The 22002-nt window shown below is 51.4% G+C and overlaps 4 protein-coding genes across 6 annotated transcripts; 2 read left to right on the top strand and 2 right to left on the bottom strand.

Annotated features, from left to right (window-relative positions):
* The first annotated feature begins 2155 nt into the window (after positions 1 to 2155).
* Positions 2156 to 3166, top strand: LOC120904364 (3-oxoacyl-[acyl-carrier-protein] reductase FabG-like). Its single transcript, XM_040314326.1, has one exon. It carries the CDS (start codon positions 2299 to 2301, stop codon positions 3055 to 3057), a length of 759 nt encoding a protein of 252 aa, XP_040170260.1. The 5' UTR covers positions 2156 to 2298; the 3' UTR covers positions 3058 to 3166.
* LOC120904284 (3-oxoacyl-[acyl-carrier-protein] reductase FabG-like) lies at positions 3107 to 4292 on the bottom strand. Its single transcript, XM_040314212.1, has 3 exons — positions 4180 to 4292; positions 3517 to 4112; positions 3107 to 3441 (listed from the first exon to the last, which is right to left on the bottom strand). The coding sequence occupies exons 2-3, from the start codon at positions 4067 to 4069 to the stop codon at positions 3224 to 3226; spliced, it is 771 nt and encodes a 256-aa protein (XP_040170146.1). The 5' UTR covers positions 4070 to 4112; positions 4180 to 4292; the 3' UTR covers positions 3107 to 3223.
* Positions 4293 to 4311: 19 nt separating this feature from the next.
* On the top strand, positions 4312 to 6690 carry LOC120904046 (cell cycle checkpoint control protein RAD9A). Its single transcript, XM_040313808.1, has 3 exons — positions 4312 to 4470; positions 4534 to 4769; positions 4840 to 6690. Exons 1-3 carry the CDS (start codon positions 4437 to 4439, stop codon positions 6238 to 6240), a joined length of 1671 nt encoding a protein of 556 aa, XP_040169742.1. The 5' UTR covers positions 4312 to 4436; the 3' UTR covers positions 6241 to 6690.
* Positions 6343 to 21967, bottom strand: LOC120904118 (coiled-coil domain-containing protein 1-like). 3 transcript variants are annotated; one of them, XM_040314091.1, is made up of 4 exons: positions 21865 to 21967; positions 9135 to 9224; positions 8797 to 9036; positions 6343 to 8714 (listed from the first exon to the last, which is right to left on the bottom strand). In XM_040314091.1, the coding sequence occupies exons 2-4, from the start codon at positions 9211 to 9213 to the stop codon at positions 7690 to 7692; spliced, it is 1344 nt and encodes a 447-aa protein (XP_040170025.1). In that variant the 5' UTR covers positions 9214 to 9224; positions 21865 to 21967; the 3' UTR covers positions 6343 to 7689. The 3 variants fall into 3 exon arrangements, with proteins under 3 accessions (XP_040170025.1, XP_040169868.1, XP_040169947.1); XM_040313934.1 differs by lacking the exon at positions 21865 to 21967 and adding an exon at positions 14189 to 14461; XM_040314013.1 differs by lacking the exon at positions 21865 to 21967 and adding an exon at positions 14395 to 14457.
* Positions 21968 to 22002: the final 35 nt, after the last annotated feature.

The following is a 22002-nucleotide window of genomic DNA, read 5'->3' as shown; positions in this document are numbered from 1 at the left end:
GCAACCGACAAACAACCGACCGTATCAACTGGCCGGATGCCCTTCCATCTCCCGTGCCAAGGGCCAAAGGTTCCTGTCGGAAAAATACATCGCATAAGCACTGCGATGACGGGTAATTGGGTCCTGTATTTATGGTAAAACTTTACCGTACCGGCTACGGAATGCGGGTCATAATCAATATTTTTTTTTTTTTTATCAGCAAAGTTGGGTTTTTCGCGCACGTCGCTTTCGCTCGCACTCTTTGTCGCTAATTTCCCGCTTCGCTTCCTGCTGTGAGTGAAAATAAGGAGAAGATGAAAATACGGCACCCTCCTGGTACGGGGCGATGATTTTGTCGTCCCAAGTACACATCCTTTAGTATCTACCATATCGACAAGGTTTACCCTTTTTTTGTTTTAATTAATGGGATGCTTTTTTAACTTTCAACCTTTTTGTGATGCAGAATTGGTTAATTATGAAGCAACCCAATCCACACGGACCGTGCTTTTAAAACTTTTGGCTGTTAACATGGACTTTATGCTTAACTTTCTACATTTCGAATTGAATGGCGGCACAGAACATCCTCCGTAATTCGATAATTGGCTACAATTGTTATCTCGATCACAGGTTACGGAACTTCTTTCGCAAATAGATCTGCAGTTGGGTCTGACCCCCTCTGTTCGCCCACTCGCCAGGTGATCAAAGCGTCCTCAAAGAGAGAAAGAGCTAAAACAAGGTCAAACATTTTGTTTTATTTACTTTAAACATTAACCCACAGTTTCCAACCGAAGCCCTTTTTAACCACTCCTAATCCGAAAGCTCAACACACTTATCTCCCATCCTCCCAACCCTGCCTGCGCCCTGCCCGCCACGCGTTTGTGTTTCTCAATTTGGGGGAAGGAAATATAATAAAAACTTCGACAAACAGACTTGTTAAAACTCGGCACGGAACACTGAACCGGTAAAAGGGGGATGAGGTAAAAGCTACACGAAAAGAAGGGAAAACTTTGTGAATTGGTGCAAATCATGCCATTGCTCCCCCATGGTATGACTGGCAGAACTGACCGGACGGGAAGACCAAACCAAGCCAAGGGGATTGCTGCTGGCTCCTAAATCCGGCGGGATTTTGGGGTACAGCTTCTTGCTTTCTGGGGTTGTTTTTTTTTTTTTTTTTTTGTTCCGAGCGGACACACAGGACAGGAATGTCCAGGACTGAAAGCAGGAGTTTAAGTGAAAAGTTGGCATACCGAACAGAGTGCACGATCAACTTGATTGGCAACGCACACGTGCTACAAACGCCACCGAATGCGCAACGAACCGCACACACGCAAAAGGAGCTTGTCGGTTGGTAATGCTGTTGTTTGTTGATTCTTAGTGTGTTGTCCCTTTCGTAGCCGGGGCTCTACGCGTGATGAGAGTGCAAAGATTTGGATGAGTGGAAAGTGGAAACAAAAAATATCATTGGCAACAAAGTATCAGTTTGTAACCGGATGTGGATTTGCACCAGTGATAAGTGTTCATTTTGTGGGCCTTTTCTTACATCTCCCAGGAACACACAATTCAAAATTTCAAAAGTTTTGCATAATTACACTTTCACACAGCGTCAAATTTGTGGCTCATTTTTGGCCGGGAAGGGGCAATGCATCATGCGCCCGTCCCGCCATTGTATGCGGTGGACATTTTTCATTTGCCAACCACAACGGTCATTAAATTCTGCAAATGTGGTCATCAAAATGCAATGAAAAGGCGGTAAAGAAAGAAAGTAAAAAGCAGCACGGAAACGTTCAGCGAAAGGAACGATTTGTCCACAGAGCGCGCCTTCCTGTCCTTTGCAGGAAGAAGGGAGTGAATAATGAGCATAATTTCATTTCGCTTATTTCGCCTTTCGTGCAAATGTGTCACCACTACTACTGCTGCTCGGTTGATAGTGATAATTCAATTTGCTGAGTGTTTGCAAAAGCATTAAAACCAACAATATGGTTGATGAATTACGCATTTTTTTAAAAGTATTTTCAAACAAAGCAATCAAAAGAAAGCGTTATATGCTTAACGCACCCAAAAAAACGTGATTTCCTTTTCGCGCATTGCGCTCGTGTACAGGCACCTTCATCCAATCTTATCGCGCTTGGTCCCCACCAGGCTGTTGTGTGTGCGTTGCGTTGCGCTGCCTGCTTGGATGAGTTTATTACCGTTACCAAGTGCAGCTGAACGGTCCGGAACAGCACCGACAACCACAACAACCACAACAACAGCAACATTGTTGTATTTGAGTTGATATTACATAACGATCATAATAGAACGCTCCCGTGTCTCGTAACCATGAATCTGGCCGGTAAGGTGGTTCTCATCACGGGCGCCAGCAGCGGCATTGGTGCTGCGACCGCGCTCAAGTTCTCCCAGCTCGGTGCCTCTCTCGCGCTAACCGGGCGCAAGCTGGACAACCTGAACGAGGTGGCCAGCCAGTGCGGCGGGTCACCGTTCGTGGTGGCCGGTGACATCTCGAAGGAGGCCGATACGGAGCGCGTGCTGAAGGCGACGATCGAGAAGTACGGCAAGCTGGATGTGCTCGTTAACAATGCGGGCATCATCGAAACGGGCACGATCGAAACGACCAGCCTGGAGCAGTACGATCGGGTGATGAACACCAACATCCGGGCGGTGTACCATCTGACGATGCTGGCCGTGCCGCATCTGCTGCAGTCGCGGGGTAACGTGGTGAACGTGTCCAGCGTGAACGGGATCCGCTCGTTCCCGGGCGTGCTGGCGTACAATATCTCGAAGATGGCCGTCGATCAGTTCACGCGCTGCGTTGCGCTCGAGCTGGCGGCCAAGGGTGTGCGGGTGAACTGCGTCAATCCCGGCGTGACGGTGACCAATCTGCACAAGCGCGGCGGCATGGACGAGCAGACGTACGCCAAGTTTTTGGAGCACTCGAAAAACACCCACGCCATGGGCCGGCCGGGCCAGGCGTCGGAGGTGGCCGATGCGATCGTGTTTCTGGCGAGCGACGCTGCTTCGTTTATTACCGGTGCCAGTCTGCCGATCGACGGTGGTCGCCATGCAATGTGCCCTCGTTAAGGCGATTAGAGTGAGAGTTAGGGTTTAAGCAAAGAAGGCATTCTCATTATTAAAGTGGTTCGTTACAATGTTTTACTTCGAATAAAATTGTTCGAAAAATATAAATGTATGAAATGCGTTTTTGTTTGATCCATTTTTTGCACGGGGAAACGCAGCGCGCCGCACTTTACCGGGGGCACATGGCGTGTCTTCCACCGTCCACGTTGAGTGTCACGCCGGTAATGAAGCTGGCACCGTCCGACGCCAAAAAAGCGATCGTGGAAGCGACTTCCTCGGCCACGCCCGGGCGTCCCAGTGCGTGGGTTTGTTCGCACTTCTTCAGAAAAGCGGCGTACGATTCCTCATCCATTCCACCGCGCTTGTGAATGTCCGTAATGATGACACCTGGAAAGAGGAAAGAGAAAAGGAGACACATTAGCCCAATTAGCCCAACCCGGCCCACCGGCAATTACCACTTACCCGGATTGACGGCATTCACGCGCACCTGCTTCGGTGCCAGCTCCAGGGCGGTACAGCGCGTGAACTGATCGATCGCCGCCTTCGACATGCTGTACGCCAAAATGCCCGGAAACGAACGATTGCCAGCCACGCTCGACAGATTCACGATGTTGCCCTTGGTTTCGATCAGCAGCGGTACGGCCAGCATGGTCAGGTGGTACACACCGCGCACGTTCGTGTTCATCAGCTCATCGTACTGCTGCAGACTCGTGTTTTCGATCGACCCGTTGCCCAGAATGCCCGCATTGTTGACCAGCACGTCCAGCTTGCCGTACTTGGCCACGATCTCGTCCAGCACGCGCTTGTTGTCCTCCTCCTTGGTCACGTCGGCGACGATCAGGAGCGGCTTGCTCTTGGACTGCGCTTCACACGCATCGCCCACCTTCTTCAGGTTGGCCTCGTTGCGTCCCGTAAGTGCGAGGGACGCACCAAACTTGGCAAAATAGATGGCCGTACCCTCGCCAATGCCGGACGAGGCTCCCGTAATCAGCACCACTTTGCCGGTGAAATCCATTCCAGAAATAAGGCACGGAGCAGAGCGGTTGATATCACGATGTCTGGATGATAGATCAAATGTATTGTTTGCTCCAAAGCAGCCAGATAATTGGACAATTATTGACTTACAATTGAGTTTTATCTATCACCGCAGCTGCTGGCGGCTTCTTATCTTTTCCAATTGTTGTTGAAATGTTCTCCCAATTCCTGTCAAGTAATTTGAAGTGAACTTCAAACCCAACTCAACCGCAGTAGCAGTATAAACACGTTGACAGATCGCCGGCATTCGGTTGTCAAACTTCCCGGCAGTTTGTTTGTTTTGGTTTCGCAAAACCTTGGCGGTTCTTTCTCGTGCTTTCTTTCTGTTGCTGGTGGAATAACTAACGATGAATTTCGTTCTACCCGGTGCTAACGTGAAAAGTATGCCATTTTCTTGGACTTCTGTTGTTTTGTGATTCTGATAAGCGCTCATTCTTTTCCCAGTGCTGGCACGTGCTGTCAACTGCTTCTCCAAAATCGGCAACGAGCTCTACTTCGAGGCCACCCCGGACGGGCTCGATCTGAAAACGATCAACTCCACCAACACGGCGTACGCGGTCGTACAGTTTCGGCGCGACTTTTTCATCAGCTTCCAGCAGGGCAGCTCGGACACGCCGGATGAAAACTGCTGCAAGATATCGGTCAAACCAATACTGAAGATTTTCAAGAGCCTCGCCACGGTAAGGTTCACGGTTGTTGGACCACGCGTTAGCACGTGTGATTTCACTTAATCAACGTTTCTGTTTTTAGATACAAACGTGCAAAATTTGGCTGGAGGTGAACCAATCGAAGATCATATTCCAGTTCCGCTGCAAGTCGGACGTGCTGAAGACGCACAAAATCTTTCTCCTCGAAAGCGAACATATCAACTCGCTCAATCTGTCCCAAACGTACCCGAGCGAAATCGTCGGCAATCACAAAGTGTTCAGCAACATCCTGGTGCATCTGTACCACTCGGTCGATGAAATTTCGTTCGACCTGAACGAGGACAAAACGATCGTCTCCAACTACGTCGACAACGAGCAGGCCGATCGTTCCACGCTCCGCTCGACGCTCTCGATCGATTCGTCCGCCTTCCAGGCGTACCAGCTGGCCGGCAAGGCGAACCTTATCTTTTGCTACAAAGAGTTCAAAGCGATCACGATGTTCGCCTCACTGAACAAGCTGAACGTGCGCATGAGCTTTTCCGCGCCCGGCTCACCGCTCATGCTGGAGATGAGCAAGGGCGAGGTGGTGCACGCCAAGTTCATCATGGGCACGATGAAACCCTCCGCCCAGCTGACCAGCCGTCGGGCCCATCGGCGAAAAGGGATCGATCGCAACGCGTCCAACCGCTCCGTTGCTATGGACAGTGAAGCAATCAACACGTACCTAACCGAAGACATTACCAGCGATGGTAACGATGGCAACACGGCCGCATCGGAGCCGCACGCCCAGCTGGATCGATCGTCGCAGAACGTCGTTTCCCAACCGAATCCAACGCCACACCGTGACAACAGTGTGCTACGCAACGAAACGAACGGCAAAGCAGTAATACGCAGCGAACGTACGCATCGACCCGCGGAAGAGAGCTCGGTACACCTGCTGCGACCATCACGGTTAAGTGCGGTCGCACCAAGTGCCTCCCCCGCTGGTGCACCTTCCTCCGAGGCGCTGTTCGGGCTGGAAAAGAACACGGAAAATCTTCCCTTCCTCGAGGGCTTAAACTTTCCACAGCAAACTACAAACGCACAGCCGCTCGACCGGCTCGACTCGATACCGACCCTGACGGATGATTCATTTTCCATCCCGGGAAACAACCGACCTGCGTCGCAGCCAAGGATCGAACAGGCCACCAGCAATCTGTCCGCCGTAAGGAGCACCGATTCCATGTTTTCCCGCAAACGACCCCAGGCGGAAAGTCCACCACCCCGGCACGAACCAGCGACGACACCGGGCGATGGGCGCAAGCAGGCTAAACCGGCCGACGATAGTGTCCCCGAGTCACCGGACGTAATTGAGGAGCGAAAGCGAAAGCAGGCCAAGCTGCGCCACATCTTCCGCCGTTGCTTCGAGCCAACGTTCAATCCCGCCTTTCAGCCCGGCTGTAGCCAACTCTTTGCGCCCAACTCGGACTCCGAGGAGGAGGAACAGGACAACACGAGCACGTGAAATCCGGACCCCTGGGGCCACATGATTCGGACGCCGATACTAAAAAAACTCGAAACTCGCACACGCCCACCGCAAGAAGGACGGGAGGAGTGTGTTGGGTGCTTTGTTTTTACAATCTCTCGCGTCCGTTTTGTTCGTTTCTTCTTTATTTGAGTCCTTTCGTACTTGTGTAACATGTGGTCGTGTATGTGTACGTGTTCTACTGTTGAGCAATGTCTGCGGCTATCACTTTCTTTTGGTTCACACGCAAAAAAAGAGTTCCAGCAGTGTTTTTTTTTCTTTTGCAGCACACAGCGTGTTTGTGTTAGCAGTTGGGTGGTAGAGATGGTTTTAGCAGTAGTAAAAGTCGCTGTGGTGTTGTGTTGTCCTTTGATTGTTGTACACATCCGTACGAATAAATTAAATAAATAAATAATTTAAATAAATAAATAAATTAGCTTAAAACTCCTAGTCAGTGTGTGTTCGGGGTTTTTCTTGCTTCTCGTTTACGTCCGCGTCGTCTGTGGTGGTGGTAGTTGCCCGGCCTGTTCCCCAGTTTCCCCATGGGAGGGGGTTGTTCCATCAAACACGGCTTCCATATCGGGGTCTGTCGGCGTCGATTGTGCCCGATTAGTATCGGCAGCGTCGGTGTTGTGGTCCGTTGCCGTGTGGGTACGGGTACGCGTGCGTCTTCTCTATGCTCTAATGCTCTATCTATCTATCTGATTTTCTTACTCTCTCTCTCTCTCTCTCTCTCCTCCTCTTGAACCTCCTTGAACGAGGCACAAACGGACATGCATGAGGGATTCGCATCGAAGTGTTAGGGGCTTAGGGTCATTTCTCTCTCTCTAGCGCGCACTGAAGCAGCATGAGTCGTTGCGCCAGTTGCGTGTGCAGATGAAATTGCACGCGAACGAATCTCCGCTCCCCCTATACTTCTTCTTCCAGCACACGATGGGGGGGGGGGGGACGCGTAGTTTGGTGGGTTTTGGTGGGAAAAGCAAAGTCTCTTTACGTATGACTGGCTGGGGCTGTGTTGGAGTGGCGCAGTTTGGGGGCGGGTTTTGACGGATGGGGGAGGTAGCTGGGAGGATAGTTGTGATCGCATCCAGGGAATATCGCATCAGGACAATCGTCGTCATTCTTTACAGTTTGGTTTGCTTCACCGGCCCATACACGCCAGGCGTGGCCATTGCGCTGCCATACTAACCCCCACTCCCACCCCACACCACCCCATCATCCCCCCTTTGTGCCACAATAACTGTTTCCCCCATTCTCACCTATTATCCACCATCTGTTTCTAGCGGGAGGGAAAGGGGCTGCTTCGTGCTAGGGTGTTTGGGTGTTCGCCTTCTACTTCCTTCGGTATATCGGCACGGCTGTGTTGCTGGAGTCGGGTTGAGCGGGGCGGGGCTGGGCTGGTGGGCGCTGGTGGGCCGCTGATGGGACACGCCCGGTCAGCGGACCAACTCACACGTCCGACTCGGCAATGTCCTCCACCGCGCTCTCGTCGATCAGCTCGTCGCTGTCGTCATCGTCATCGTCGTCATCGTCGTCTTCCGCGTCATCGTCCGCTTCCGCGGCCGCCTGCTGCTGCTGCTGCTGGTCCTCCTTCTGGCCGGTGGCGGCTGCTGCCGCTGCGCCGGCTGGCGTCTCCTCGCTGTCATCGTCATCGTCGTCGTCGTCGTCATCGTCATCGTCGCCGACCAGGGCGGACAGGTAGTCGTCATCGTCTCCGGTCGCCGGTTTCTTCTCCGGTTTCGTCACGGTTACGGGCTGAGCTGGAGCGTTCGCAACAACGTCAACTTTATTGTTATTCGTGTTTTGAGTTTGTACCTTTTCTGGCGAGTCCTCGTCGTACTCCTCCTCCTCTCCGTCCTCCTCCACCGCCGGCTCGGTCGCGCTGTCCCCTGCGCCTCCCTGGCTGGTGAGCGATTCCGCAATCTTGTTCACCTCGCTGTTCACGTCCAGCTCCTCGGCCGGCTTCTTCACCGCGCTGCTGTCCACCTCGTTCTGGGCCGCGGCCGCATCGGCCAGATCCAGCAGGGCCTGCGTGTTCTGGGCGGCCACCTTCTTCTTCGTCTTCTTGGCGGCGGCCGGGGCGGCGGCCGCGACCTGGGCCACCGGTTCGGCGGCGGCCTGGGCGACGGGCTGGGCGACGGCGGCGGCGGCCTGGACGGCGGGCTGGACGGCGGCAACCGTATCCTCATCATCGTCATCATCATCGTCATCATCGTCGTCGTCGTCGTCATCATCGTCGAAGGCGCCTAGGAGGTCATCACCAAAAAAAGACAGCGCATCGTCCTCCTCATCATCGTCATCATCGTCGTCATCGTCGTCCTCAGCAGCGGCCGCCGCAGCCGCCGGTGCCACCTGGTTGGCCGTCTGCTTCTGCTGGTCGACAACCGCCGCCGGGGCCACCGGTGCCGCTACCTCATCATCATCGTCATCATCATCATCGTCGTCATCGTCGTCGATCTCATCCTCGACCGATCCTGTTCGGGCGAGCGGCACACAAAAAAAAACGGGGTAAGCGGCCGTGCACCTAATCGCTCAACACCACCGAACTACACTTACCGATGATGTCTTCCTCGTCGTCATCATCGTCGTCCGCATCGTCATCGTCGTCTTCGGCCGAATCGTCGTCGTCGCCGAGATCGAACTCATCGGAATCGTCGTCATCGTCGTCGTCGTCATCACCGCCGGCAGCCGGGGCAACGGGAACCACTGGTGCGCCATCAACCGGTGCTACTGCTCCAGCCAGATCTTCGGCCGCCTGTCGCGAGATGAGCGTGCCTTTGTGTGCATTTCGTCCCTCTGGCAAAGGGAGCAATAAACTGGTATTAGCCACTGGAGACGAGCATCAGATGCAAAGATCTCTCTCCCCCTTCGAAGAGGGTCGGGTCATCACTTACCATCGCTGACCGGTTTGGAGGCAGCAAATGCGATGATGATCAGAATTAGTAATAGCTCCAACAGGAATGTGACTTTCATTTTTATATGTTCTGCAAGAAGGGGGAAGATAAAGCCAAAGTTAGTAAATAAAAAACAACAAAATCTAACATACTGCTACTGCTACCCCCCCGCGTACAACGATAATCGCGCTAAATTGAATTGCTGTGCGCATCAACTCAATGCCTACTACAGTTGATGAATGTTGCTCCTCGTTGTTGCTATTGCTGTACTACACTGCCACTATCACTATCGCCTCGCCTTCTTCGCCTTCGCCCACTGCGCAACCCGATTTCTGCGCAAACTTTCTTTCTTTCTGCGTGAACACCGCGCAAAACGGTGTTACTGGGTGAGCCACACCGGCCGCGTAGAGAGTTGTATGCTAATTATGCATTCATCATAAACCTCCCCCGCCACTACTACGCCCCACTATTTCCACATCCCTTAAAAAGGGGGTGAAATATTGCCTCTCCTATCCTCTCCTTGAAGAGGTGGTTGAGCGCTTTCGGTGGTTGGCCGCGTGGGAAGGGAGAACGGGTCATCGACCGAATCATTAATCGACGACGGGTCGATGTTTTGCTGTGGAACCGAAGTGTGGAGACGATTTCACTCTTCCAATCAGGAGGAACAGGAGCCAACGCAACAGGTGGCTGAAAGTGAACTTTCTATTTCGCTCTCTCTTTTCTCTCTGTCTTTTTGAGGCTACCTTGGACCAAGCATCATACAAACTTCACTTGACCAATCAAAAAAAAAAGCAAAAAAGCGATGACTGAAAGTTTTGTTCCTCTATTTTGTATCGAGAGGTCTTAAGAGGTGCCCTTTCTTAACACCATTAATTAGCCCTCTTTGTCTCTCTCTCTCTCGCTGGAGATTGGTTTTTGAAATTCCTTTCTCATCCTGGTCCACCCCATCGAAAAATGTGGGTGAGAATACGAAATCTCAAACCTGTTTCTTACTCTCAAGCAACTCCTCTCTGTCTTCCTGTGTGTCATAAACTGTTCTGTTCGATTTTACAGTACATTTCCCAAAACGAGCTACACTCAACATAAAATATTAACGTCCATTAGTGCCGTTTTTTTAATGGGTTTGGCAGTTTCAGTGAGTCCCAAAAGTTCCCAATAACCGAAACGAAGACTCCGCGCGTCTGACAGGCACGGTGTCCCTACTAAGTTATAAGTTTATTCAACTCGAGATTGCATAGAATTTAGCTCTCTCTCACACACACACACGTACATTGGTGGTCGCATTTGAAGAAATGGAAAGTTCAAACAGGTTACCTTGATTATGGTTCAATCAACTTTCTCCAACCACCTTTGACGAGACCTTGTGCGTTGTGCGTGTGGTCAAAGGCATAAAAAAGAAGAAGCGAGAAGTGGAAGATGTAGAAGCGAAAAGAAAGAGAGCGAGAAAAATAAAAACACATAAAACAAGATTATCGAAATAGAAGCCACAAACCCTAATCGGACCGGTTTCGCGGTGCGGACTCCGCACGGGTCAGGGAAAACAATCTTTACCAAACATTAATTTTGAGCAACTTTCGCCCGCTGCTTCCGCTTCTTTTGACTAGTTTTTTATCTCTTTTTTATCCCCTCTCCCCCCCCCTCCTTATGTACGCAGCATACGCAACGCATCAAATGCGTGAAACGAGTGTGATACGATCTCAATCCAAAAAGGAACATAAAATTTCAATCGCCCCACAAAATCCGTGTTCCTGAAGCCGACATTGATTTTGGAACGATCGAATCGATCGTGCAAACCCCAATACACCGGACCGAAACCGAAGCGGTGAGGGGTGGTGGGAAGCACATTAAGGGAGGAATACGAAATTCGAGATAATTCCAACAGATAGAGAAATCAATGGAAAAAGCAAAGCGCGCGCTTGCCACATCCCTTCCCCATCATCACAGTGGCCTACTTTGTGTTCGCAGTCTCCGGTTTGTGCGCCTCGGTGGAATATGGAAGCTTTTCCCTACCCTGAGCGTGGGGCACCATCAATCTAGTAAGCGGGGTATGAAGCCTCATCTCCATATTTAAATATGGACAGCCCCGAGGCCCGATTCCGAGGAAAGTATGCTAATCGTGTACCAATTGCCCGCGATTAGACGCGGTCAATTGGGAGAGCGCTCTCCCCAGTCGGGAAAACATTCGCGCTCCAATTTCCCGCCGGTGCGCGTACGCTCTTCCACCACCACCACCGCCACCGCCGACCGGGGCTAATGCTTTACGCCAAACCGCCTTTTCCAAAGCAACCTTGAAAAGCCTTGTGTCCGTGTAGTTTGTGTCACGCGAACCCACTTGAATGTCCCCCGGAATAGCCATGGTTTGCCGTGGTAAAAGCGATCAAATCGTCCGTTCCCGCCGCGCGATACGCACAAAAGACTTCAACGGGCGCGACAGACGACGAACCTTCCGCTCTTATTCATCGGACAGGACAGGATCTTTACACCGGGCTTTTCACTTTTTACCAATCTCGAACTCTAAAGACAAATGGACAGACGTTCAGTGGATTTCTCGTACGTGTGTGCGTGTGCGTGTGTGTGCGCCTTTTCTTATTAAACAAAATAACACACGCACCCAGGGGGGCGGTTTCTCTTTCGGGGTGAGATGAGCTCATTCAAAAGGCTCGCGTGGCGCGTCCATCGCCGTTTCGAAATGAAAGTGATAAAAGAAAAGAGAAAGTTTCCCCCGACTACCCCGACGTCAGTGTGGACGTGTGTGTGTGTGTGTGACTGCGCTCGTTCAATCGTGCGGGGTAAGGAGGTCCCAAGAGCTACCGGGCAAAGGGGGAGCATGGAATGCCGTGGTGCTCGCAGCAAATAAGCTGCCCCCTCACAACATCCTGCCATCATTGATGAGCACCGTTTTTTGATTGCGCTGTTCTGTTGGGGGATAAATCGTTAGATATATTCGGAAACTTGTCGGAGACTCTGTTAGTGGAATTAAAATTCAAAACGGGAAGGTTTGGTTGATTGAGTTAATACATCTTTGGCTGTAAATATCAAAGCACTCAGCATTACTAAACGTTTAATGTATTTTAATTGCAATCCCTGCCAATCCCTACAATCCCGTTTCCCTGTGCGGTATCTTTAACACGCACAAATTTACCAAAAACAGGTGTCCCGCTTTTGCTGGCAACGGTCATATCTGGCGAAATTTTAATCAGCCATCCCAAAAAATGTCGACGGAAGACGGGCCACTAGGGCTAGTAGCCAGTAGCCGACGTCAAACCGTTCGACGATCGACGATTTCCGCCTAGCAGTCAGTAGTGCTGGGCCGACGGATTGCCGGACCGGATAGGAATTTCTAGGTCAAAAGCAGCATAATAATTAATATTGATTCTTTCCTCAATTTGGAACCGTTATCTGTTCGACATACGCCGCCAGCCGGGCCCCGCCAACCGTATCCACCTCTCACGGCCTTTCCTTCTCTCTCTCTCTCTCTCTCTCTCTCTCTCTCTCTCTCTCTCTCTCTTTCGCTATGGCCCTGTCTGTTTGACTGAGCAGCGCAAGCACAAGCGTCAGCAGCACCGGGAAGCGGGCCCCTGCTGCAGGAGGCGCAAGCATGAATTTGCATTCGATCAAACCCTTCTACCCCTTTCATCCGCCTGCTTTCCGAACACGCACAAGCACAAACCACACAGTCACACACACATTTACACACCATATCGCAAAGGAACACGCTGGGTGGAGGGCGAACACCTCCATCAATCCTATTCGAATCTGGGTCCAACACATTTCTCCTCCCCCAGGGGCTTCCATACGCCTTGAATGCGGCCCAAAACCAAACGAAAGGAAGTAATCAATAAAGAAAGATACAACAGCATCTCCTCTCTCCCGCTGGTCCACCATTTTGGGGGGTAGGGAGGCAGGCGGGTGTGGTGTGCAACCAAAAATCCCGAAACACCAATCCCGGCCAAAGGGGAGGTGATGGATAAAAAAGAGCATAACTTTCAAGAAGCAACGAACACGGGAAGAGAGATCAAAGGCACACCATCACCCGGGGAGCACAACCAGCACCACCAGCAGCAGCAGCATCACCGCTGGCCACAGGCCGAAATCTCCCGAAAATTACAAAGCCCCAACCACACGGATCTGGTCACGGGGGCCGCCTCCCATTGAGGGGCTGGGGTGAAATCCGGAAAACAGGTCATAAAAGAAGTGGGACCCACACACACACACACACACACACACACACACACGCACATACACACACACACACTTCACCACAACAGCCACCCTTGGCCTGGTCGGGGGGTGGGGGTGATTTGGCCCCCTTTGATGTGGGTTTTGGGTTTTTTTTCTTCTCAGAGCTTTCCGATTGCTATTTTCGTCCAATCCACTACTGGGTAGCGCTGCTCATCGATCTAGGGTCCAATTTTGAATTGCACTTTCAATGTATCCCGGACGGGATGAATGGGTGTGCGTGCTTTGACGTTTGGCGTGTTCGGTCCGACCGTAATCTGGTTTTTTTTCTTCTCTCCAAGGAGTCATCAAAGTAGTCCTGGGGCTCTTGCTCTTCCTTCACCGTCGCTGACGACGCCCTAGTTTAACCAACTTGTTCCCGAGACAGGTGTGAAGGGGAGGCGGGTGGGGGGCATTTTCTGTCAGGCTGCCCGTCGAATGACACTTGTTCCAACAAACACAGATCGAAAACGGTATCTGAAGAACGGTTCTTCCCTGGGAAGAGATTCATCATCGCTTGTGTTGCGCTCTCACCCTCCTCCTACCCAGTGTTGCAGAGAGGTTCGTGTCTTGGCGCAGCGACAGTCGTTTGTGCTCTACTTCTCGCCTACTAGGGCGCTGCCCGTCCAATGTCCAATTAGCACACCTTTCCGTACAGAACGTCTCCGAGCAAGAGAGATGTTCACACATAAGCTCTGCGGAAATCAAACACCACACCGTCGTAACCGTAGCAACAGTGACAGCAACAGCACCAGCAACAACAACAACAGCAGCAGCAGCAACAACAGTTTCTGTTCCCTCAACGGCGTCTGCAGCCTACAGGAGTAGTTACTCACTTTGGGGTCTTGTTGACTGGGAAACGTAACGTGTACTAAAACTTAAGATGTGTCTACGGAACCGAGCCGCAGCAGAACGAAAACAAAAGGCTACAGCCGCCGGGGACAGAGCGATACCAACTAAACCGTAAATCCCGTACGGGCGCTTGCTTAACCACGCTCGCAGCACTACAACTCTCTCTCTTGCTACACACACACGCACGCACCAGATATTGAGCGGCAAAAACCGAGGGCGCGCAGATACACTACTTTCTTCCACCGTGTACACCACGATACTGACTGAACTGTTTCTACTTCTCAAACTCTTAATGAAAACTTTTTTCCTACCCGGACGGACCCATTCTCCCCCCACCGCCCCGCTCCGCTTGGGCCCCCCGCCCGGGTTCGTCGTTTGCCGCGACGACGCCGATCTTCGCGAGCGAGCGAGAGACCGCGAGAGACCCCCATAGCCCCAGCGGTGTTCCGTCCGTACTTTCTTTCCAAGCCAACCCATTATACCGTCCCATTCCTTCCCACTGCCCAAGTGTATGGCCGTGTGTGTGTGTGTGTCTTTCGTGTGGGGGTTGGCAGGCGCTTTCACGCGATCGCGCTTCAAACACACCAACGGCAGCGGCAACATCGGCAAGAAGGGAGAAGCTGAACACCACGATGGTAAAGGGTGGATAGGGGACAAGAAGGGGGTGGTGGTTTGTGTAGCTTCGATTCGAGCGAGCGTCTTGGGGCTCTGTTCAGCGATGCCGAAACGATGTTACCCGTCCCGATGACGAACGGGAGACAGAAAGGGGAAGAAGGAACGCGAAGGGAGCGAAGCAACCGTTTTCGAACCGGTGGTGGCAAGAGCGGGATCCAACGGGAGAAAGGGTGCGGCAGAGAGATGATGCGAAGGGAAAGCAGAAGAAGAGAGAGAGAAAAAAAGTGTTACAAATGTGTGTATGTGTGTGTGTGTATGCATCGATGTATAGATCCAATGTGCCGTTGATTCGTCGATTTGCTCTTTCCGTCTTGATTCCTTCCTTGGCCGGTTCTTTCCGTGGCGGGTTTCACGTTTTCCTTCGGCGTCGGCCAGCTCCGCGCTTGCTTTGCTCTTCCCATTCTTCCTTTCGGATTTTCTGTCTGTTGCTGCCTTTCGTCGTCTCCATCTGCGCCCTCATCTAACGATCTTCCTCTACTATCCCGGGTCCCGGGTTTGGTGGAGTCGCCGCCGCACTCGTTATTATCAGTGGCATGGCGCACGGGCGCACAGTCACACATACGCGCACCGGGCCCCTGCGGGAGGAACTGGCACACTTCTTCCCCGAGCCAATCCCTCACCCCCCCCCCAATTCCATTGCCCCGCGCGTGTCCAAAGCGCCTGGTGGGAGACCCATCATCTCGGACCGATCATCGAACCCAGAGCGCACAGTGCGCCGCCATTGGGGGTTCGTCGTTTGGATGCGTTTCCCTGTGAAGGAAGAGGCCACACCACGGACACCACAGCCACCGTATACCCCGGAGCAGGGCTGCACTGGTTGCCACCGTTTTCCGCTTTTCCGTTTCGTGCATCGAGAACGACAGAGCGAGAGGGTTGTGCTTTTCTTGTGCACCCCCCCAGTGAAGGTTTAAGCTCCAGTTGAGATTTCTTAATAAGCGCGCTACCTGTCCCTCGTCCATGCTACACTCTGTATCTCCATCCCCCCTACAACGGTTGTAATTTCTTTAAAAGCTCTAGCCATCCGTGGGTCACAAGGTGTCGTTTTGTTGTTGTTGTTGTTGTTGTTGCAGGAAGCTATCACAGCACTGTTTGGCTGGTCTTTCTTTTGCCCTACGGTCACCAGTATTAGAGTAAGATGTCATTGCCAGTAGGTTGCCGCTGGTAGCACATCCAGTACAGTAGGTGGGACCGGTGTGGACAGCCCCGAGTACTCTCACGTGCCATTGATTAGTGCGATTACGCCAAAAGTGGTGATTGCGCAGAAATACTCTGTGATCGAGTGTAGCTTTTGTCGATGTCGATTCCATTACAGTGATGTCCTTACAGGGGTTTTCAGGGGTTCTCATACTTGTGGGATACTTTCATGCCTCTTTCTTATACGAATGATCTTTATGTGAAAGGAATTGGACTCTATAGCACGCTTGTTGGAAAATCCAATAGGAATTTCTGTTCAAAAAGCGTGCCATGGATTCCAATTCTCATCATATAAAGTTCTTTTCCTAATAAGAAAGAGTCAAGAAAGTATCCCACAGCTAAGAGAGCCCCAGAAAAAAAAACCCTGTAAAACTACACGCTACTTGTTAGAAAGTGGCAGTAGTAATGTTAAACTACCTGTCATCAATTCTATCCCATCGTCGTTTATACCTAACGCAGCTTTACACCTGTGGCTTTCAAGCATACCCTTAAACCGAGGTACAAGAACTTACTTACATTACGTTCGAAAATGGGGTAGCATAACGATCGCCTTTATATAGAATTGATCGGCAAGCTGTAATTGTTCAGTTCAATTGCTTCCTTTCGCCGAAATAGACGCCTTAGTGCATAAGAAGTGTCCTGTATTAATCGTGTCCTCGCACAATAAAAATGGTCCATTATGAACCATACTGGTATTATCAGATGAATATGGATCCCTACGGTACAGATGCTGTCGACGAAGAAGGTACCGATGCCCTGCCAGGGTTTCTGTTCATCTGTTCTTCGCTTGCACTGGTCGCGCTGTCCAAAGTGCTGCAGAAGACGAGCTTGCGCCCGGGGAGCTACATATCCTAAACAAAAAGGTAATCATCGGTACAATTTCCCATCGTAATAGTGAACGCCAAGGAAGACAATAAACTCCCCAAAGCGCAATGGTTGTGTACATTATTTCAGTTCGGCCGCGATTCGGTACACCTCTTCCTCCTACCTTTCTACTAACTGTTCAACTGGCTCCTCATAACGCTAACTGTTGGCAAATTATCGCAACCAATTTCGAATTTTCACCTCGGTACGGTGGGGATACGTTAGATACGATCTTCCTCCGACTGCACTGCTGGGGAACAAAGCGATCGGGGCACGGTCTATTCCTCTTGGCGGTGCAGCGGCGGTCGGCTTCTTCCAACTGTCGTTGGAGCGAAAAATAATCAGTGCAGAAAAAAAACGAACTGCAATCGCTAAATGGAAAAGCTTCCCCGCGAGGTGGAAAATTTGAAGCTGAAGTGTTTTTTGCAGACGCTTCGCTGAGTTGTAAGTAGCCTCGTTAAAACCCTCTTCTTTCACGGATCCTCACCCGGATTTGGAGGGTCTCAAACTCCAATTAGCAGGTTTGAGTGAGTCGCTTTTGTGTCTGATTGTGTCGTTTTCGCCCAATGGAATGCGAATTCCTCCTTTTCGCCATTCTTTTAACTTGGTTGTGGCTTGCGTTTGGTGTCACCCACCCAAGTAACGCACCCTTTTGGCCGTCCTCGACAAGTAAATATTTAAAGCAAACAGCAAACCGCGACCGACCCATTCGATCCATCCTCTTGCCATCCCTTCGACAGTGTCTGCCAAAGCGCCCGAGATGACAGATCGCCCGAGCACGCGCTTCGACCCTCTTTCTCTCTCTCTTTCTCTTGCTTTTTCCCCCCTCCACCAATGCGCAGCTTTCGTTGTGTCCGCAAACAACTCATTACCATAATTCGATTCCGAGATTCCGATGCCGTTACTTTCCAACTCCACATCCGCCACCGAGCCGGACGGGCACGGGCACGGGACGTCTCCACCAGGTCACACACACACTAACACAGACACATCCTGCCCGGGTATTACTCATCCGCGAGACGCGCGACCCTAGTGGCCACTAGGTTAATCCCCAAGGCTGCAACGGTACGGTATTCTGTGCCGGATAACACCCCTCGCTCACTCCCCGGCACACTCTCCGTGCCATGGAAAGGGAAATAAACGTCGCTGGCGGGTCATGCTGCTGCTCCCGGGTACGGTCGATAATCGGTCGAACGATTATTCAACTACGTCAGGCTCCTGCACATAATTGTGCCTTAACTTCTCGGCCCGCGTCTCTGTTTTATCAAGGTCCTCCGCTCCATCCCCCGGTCTATCTGTAGCAAAGGGGGATGGGGGGAGGGGAGGTAGAAGTGCGCAACTGGGTGAGACCACTGGTGGACGATACCGTTGCCGGGAACGGATCCAGTTGACCACACCATCCGAGCGGCCAGCGGCGCGAACCGGATCCACCGTAGGTGCTACAGATAGCATTAACACACTTTGCTTCGGATGAATAATTAAACTTTTCCATCCCGAATGCGCCATTTCCCCTTTTCACCAAGAAATCAGAGAGAGAGAGAGAGAGAAAGAGAGAGAGAGAGAGAGAGAGAGAAAGAGAGAGAGAAAGGCAGAGAAAGAGAGCGAAATAATCCCGAAACAGCATCCCGCCCAAAGAGGACGAAACCACATCCTCGCTGCTTAATATATTATTGCTCTGTGATTTTCAACAACAATTTCACCAATTCCCCTCGGAATTCATCGCAAATGTTGGCGGCACCAATCTATGCTGCTGGTCACTGACACCGCAGCGGTACAGAAAGTCCAGTTCCACACACCCCAGCTAAACACGGACATGGACAAAAAAGAAAGAAAGAAAAAAAGAAGGTTCAGCACAACTTGCTGTACGCGCCAGCTGGGTCACCAGCGCGAGCGGAGGGGGGAAACAAGGAAAAGTACATGAAAATAAAAGTGTTTCCTTTGCTCTCCACCCCCCGTCCTCTCCCCACCACCCCCGCTGCCATTTCCCGGTCATCGTCCATCGCCACAGTCCGATGGTTGGCCGAGGTCGCCAGCAACGAATTTAACGCCATCCGTTCCGTGTGGAACGTGCGACTACGCTGAAAACGTGGCCTCTCCCATTACCGATCATCAGCATGCTTGACACGTGCTCGGCCACACAGACACACACACACACACGTTTTCCCTGACCATCCAATTGTTTCTCTTAGAGGGTGCGGCCAACCGCTGGCCTACCGATCGCACCACAGCGAGGGTTCGTCGCTTGACGTCGTTCGCCGTTGTTTCCAGCGGGCAGAGAAAGTGTTGCATATTTACATTACAGCAACAACAAAAGGCACGACCTCATCGCGGTCGAAGATCCGTGGTTGCTTCTTCTTCCCATCCTCCATTTCCAATCGATTTGGACACATAATAGCCGACGAAATTCCACCCCGCCTTTGTCGATGGAGATTGTTAAGATCTTTATCCAAAAAAAACGGACAAAAACGGATCGTTATACCTTGCTCGCTCGCGTAAGTGCCCTTCCATCTCGCTCAAGTTTCACCGTGACCTCCAGTGCTGGTGGGCCTTCACACACATACACACACACACATACACACGCAAAAACCGGTCCAGAAAGTCCAGCATAGCGGAGCGTTGGAAGTCCAACCTGACGAAGGTACACCAAACTAACCCACAGCTTCCCCGGACTGTTCGGCTATGTGATGCCTTAATATGATCATAATGTGAATGGCGCATGTCCTCGATAGTTTGGTGTACGATGCTGGTATGCTTTTATTTTATTTTATTTTTTTCTAAAATCTCCATCGTTCCACACCTTTCCATGGGGCGATCGACATCCAACCGGTGTGTGATCACCGCCAAACAAAAATAAAACCACGGCAGCAACCCAAACTACCCCCCGAATGTAAGTTCCGGTTTCGAAGTCACTTTGGCGTCCCAGTTCGTGCCATGTTGCGCCCTCGGATGCGAGGACGCGTCTCTCGGTACGCCCGGTTGCCCAGCAGCCAGGCACAGACGTGGAAAGTAATGTGTGAAAAGTTTCACTTTCCTCTCGTAAAAACCGGTGAAAGATCTGGCGAAGGGCAGGCAGGTTCGTCGCTTGCGCGCGCTCGATGGCGCATTCGACGCGATGCAGCGGCTACCGAAAACTATTATTCAACGCGGATGCAACCGAGCCATCATCATGCTAGGCGCGGTGCGGGGTGCCGTCATTTTGTTCTATGCAAAGCGCGCCCGCGTCGCTCGGTGATGCAAACGAGTTTTATGACGTAAGCTAAGGATCACCCCTATCCGCAGCCTTTATCTATCGGTTTTGGAACATCGGATTCTAGAGTAAGAGTCGCTTAAATGATGCTTTCTCTTGTCGCACCTTGAGAGGGGAGACAGCATAACAGAGACGTTGAGCTTTTGAATTTTTGATTAGAAAACAACAAACATCCCAATTAGTGTTCTACCCCACAATCATCTCATTTGTATGCGACGGTCTCCCCTCCCTCCAACTGTGCCATACTTTTGTGCGCTCGCTCGCTTTCTGTTATCACTAGAAATTCCATTCCAATCCTCAAGTGATGGCAACGGCGATCGATGAAAGGCACCAACGAAAAACGGATACAACAGCAACTCCAATTCCAATAGCGCAGAAAGGGCGGTGCGGTGCCCCACAGGAAGTTTCATTAGAAAGTCATAAATTGTGTTTCACTTCACCAACCAGTCAGCCAGCCAGCCAGCCAGCCAGTCAGGCAGGCAGGCAGGCAGATCGCCAACCCGCACCACCCACTTTCGACACATTGCGCGCTCACACACATAGCGAGCAATCCCGAAAACCAACCAAACGTTCCGAATATAATCCGCACTGCTTTGCGAGTGCGTGTGGCCAGCGCGTGCACACACACCGGAATGGGTGAGCAACGATAGCGCGAAACTACCGCTCGTCCGTTGACTCTTCTTCGGCGGCACTCGAAACTCGGCCGGACCGTTTTGGAGCGAACGGAACCCTCCTCCCCCCCTCCCATTCCCCTCGTGGTTGGCGTGTACGTGGTACGTTTTGCGAATAATCCGCCCGGTACCACTGGCGTGCACCGGCTTGGAAATCTTGTCGCGACCGTTGTCTATTTTCACCCTTAATTGTAGCCCGTGGTGGTGGTGCGCATCCGTGGCAGCGGTTGGAGATAAGCAATGGTACAATTCCTTCCCAAACCACCCACCCACCCACCTAGTGTCATGCGTGGCGGGTGTGGTATTGCTTTGCGATTCGGTTTCGTGCGCTTTTGCAGTTTTTGTTTCCTCGTGTCTTCGTTTTCTGTAATGGGGCCGCCCGCGGGGGTAGTTGGCGTAAAAGCTTATCTTTTGCGCATAGTACATATACAAACACACAGACACACGAGCGAACACGCGCGTACGCAGGTGTGAAGATGAAGAAAACATAAACATAAGCAGTAAATTCCTCGCAGAAAGAAAACATCATTTGTTTCCACCTGCGTTGCTAGCAGTGCTCTGACCTGCTTCAATGAGCGAGGCGTGATGCATGGTCAATTTCTCTGTCCGTCGACGGATTTCTTTTTCTCCCCGCACCATGCCAGGCACTGGCAGGCGAAATACTCTCGGCGCTGATTGCACGCACGCAGTAGCAATTTGTATGTTTCCCTGGCAACGCTTTTCAGCTGCCAGTACCACCCGACGTGTGCCGTTTTTTCCCCTTCAGCTTCAGCAGCTACCTTCAGGTTGTGTTAAATTAGCGCATCAGAGGTGGCATCGCTACTTTCTTGCTGTGTGGAGGGTGGGCAAATTTTCTTTGACTAATCCTCTACCCATAAATCCCGTACGCAATCGAAATACTTTCTTTCTACACTTAACTTACTTTGTAAACGTTTTCGTTTTTTTCTGTTCTTTCTGTCTTGCAAAAAAAAGATGATACATACTGTGTTCGGTTGACCATTCTACTTACTTTAAATGTTAATATTCGGTACAAAGTTAAACGTGAGAATGTCGTGCAGCTTGGTCTGCATTTGGTGCGTATTGTCGTTCATCTTTTTAACGGATGTGGTTGTATTCTGGAGCACCATCTAAAACGTACCTTGTTTAG

This window comes from Anopheles arabiensis, chromosome 2 (genome assembly GCF_016920715.1).
Source record: "Anopheles arabiensis isolate DONGOLA chromosome 2, AaraD3, whole genome shotgun sequence".
Classification (NCBI taxonomy): domain Eukaryota; kingdom Metazoa; phylum Arthropoda; class Insecta; order Diptera; family Culicidae; genus Anopheles; species Anopheles arabiensis.
The sequence above is the reverse complement of the archived record's forward strand: the minus strand, read 5'-3'. Positions and strand labels throughout refer to the sequence as shown.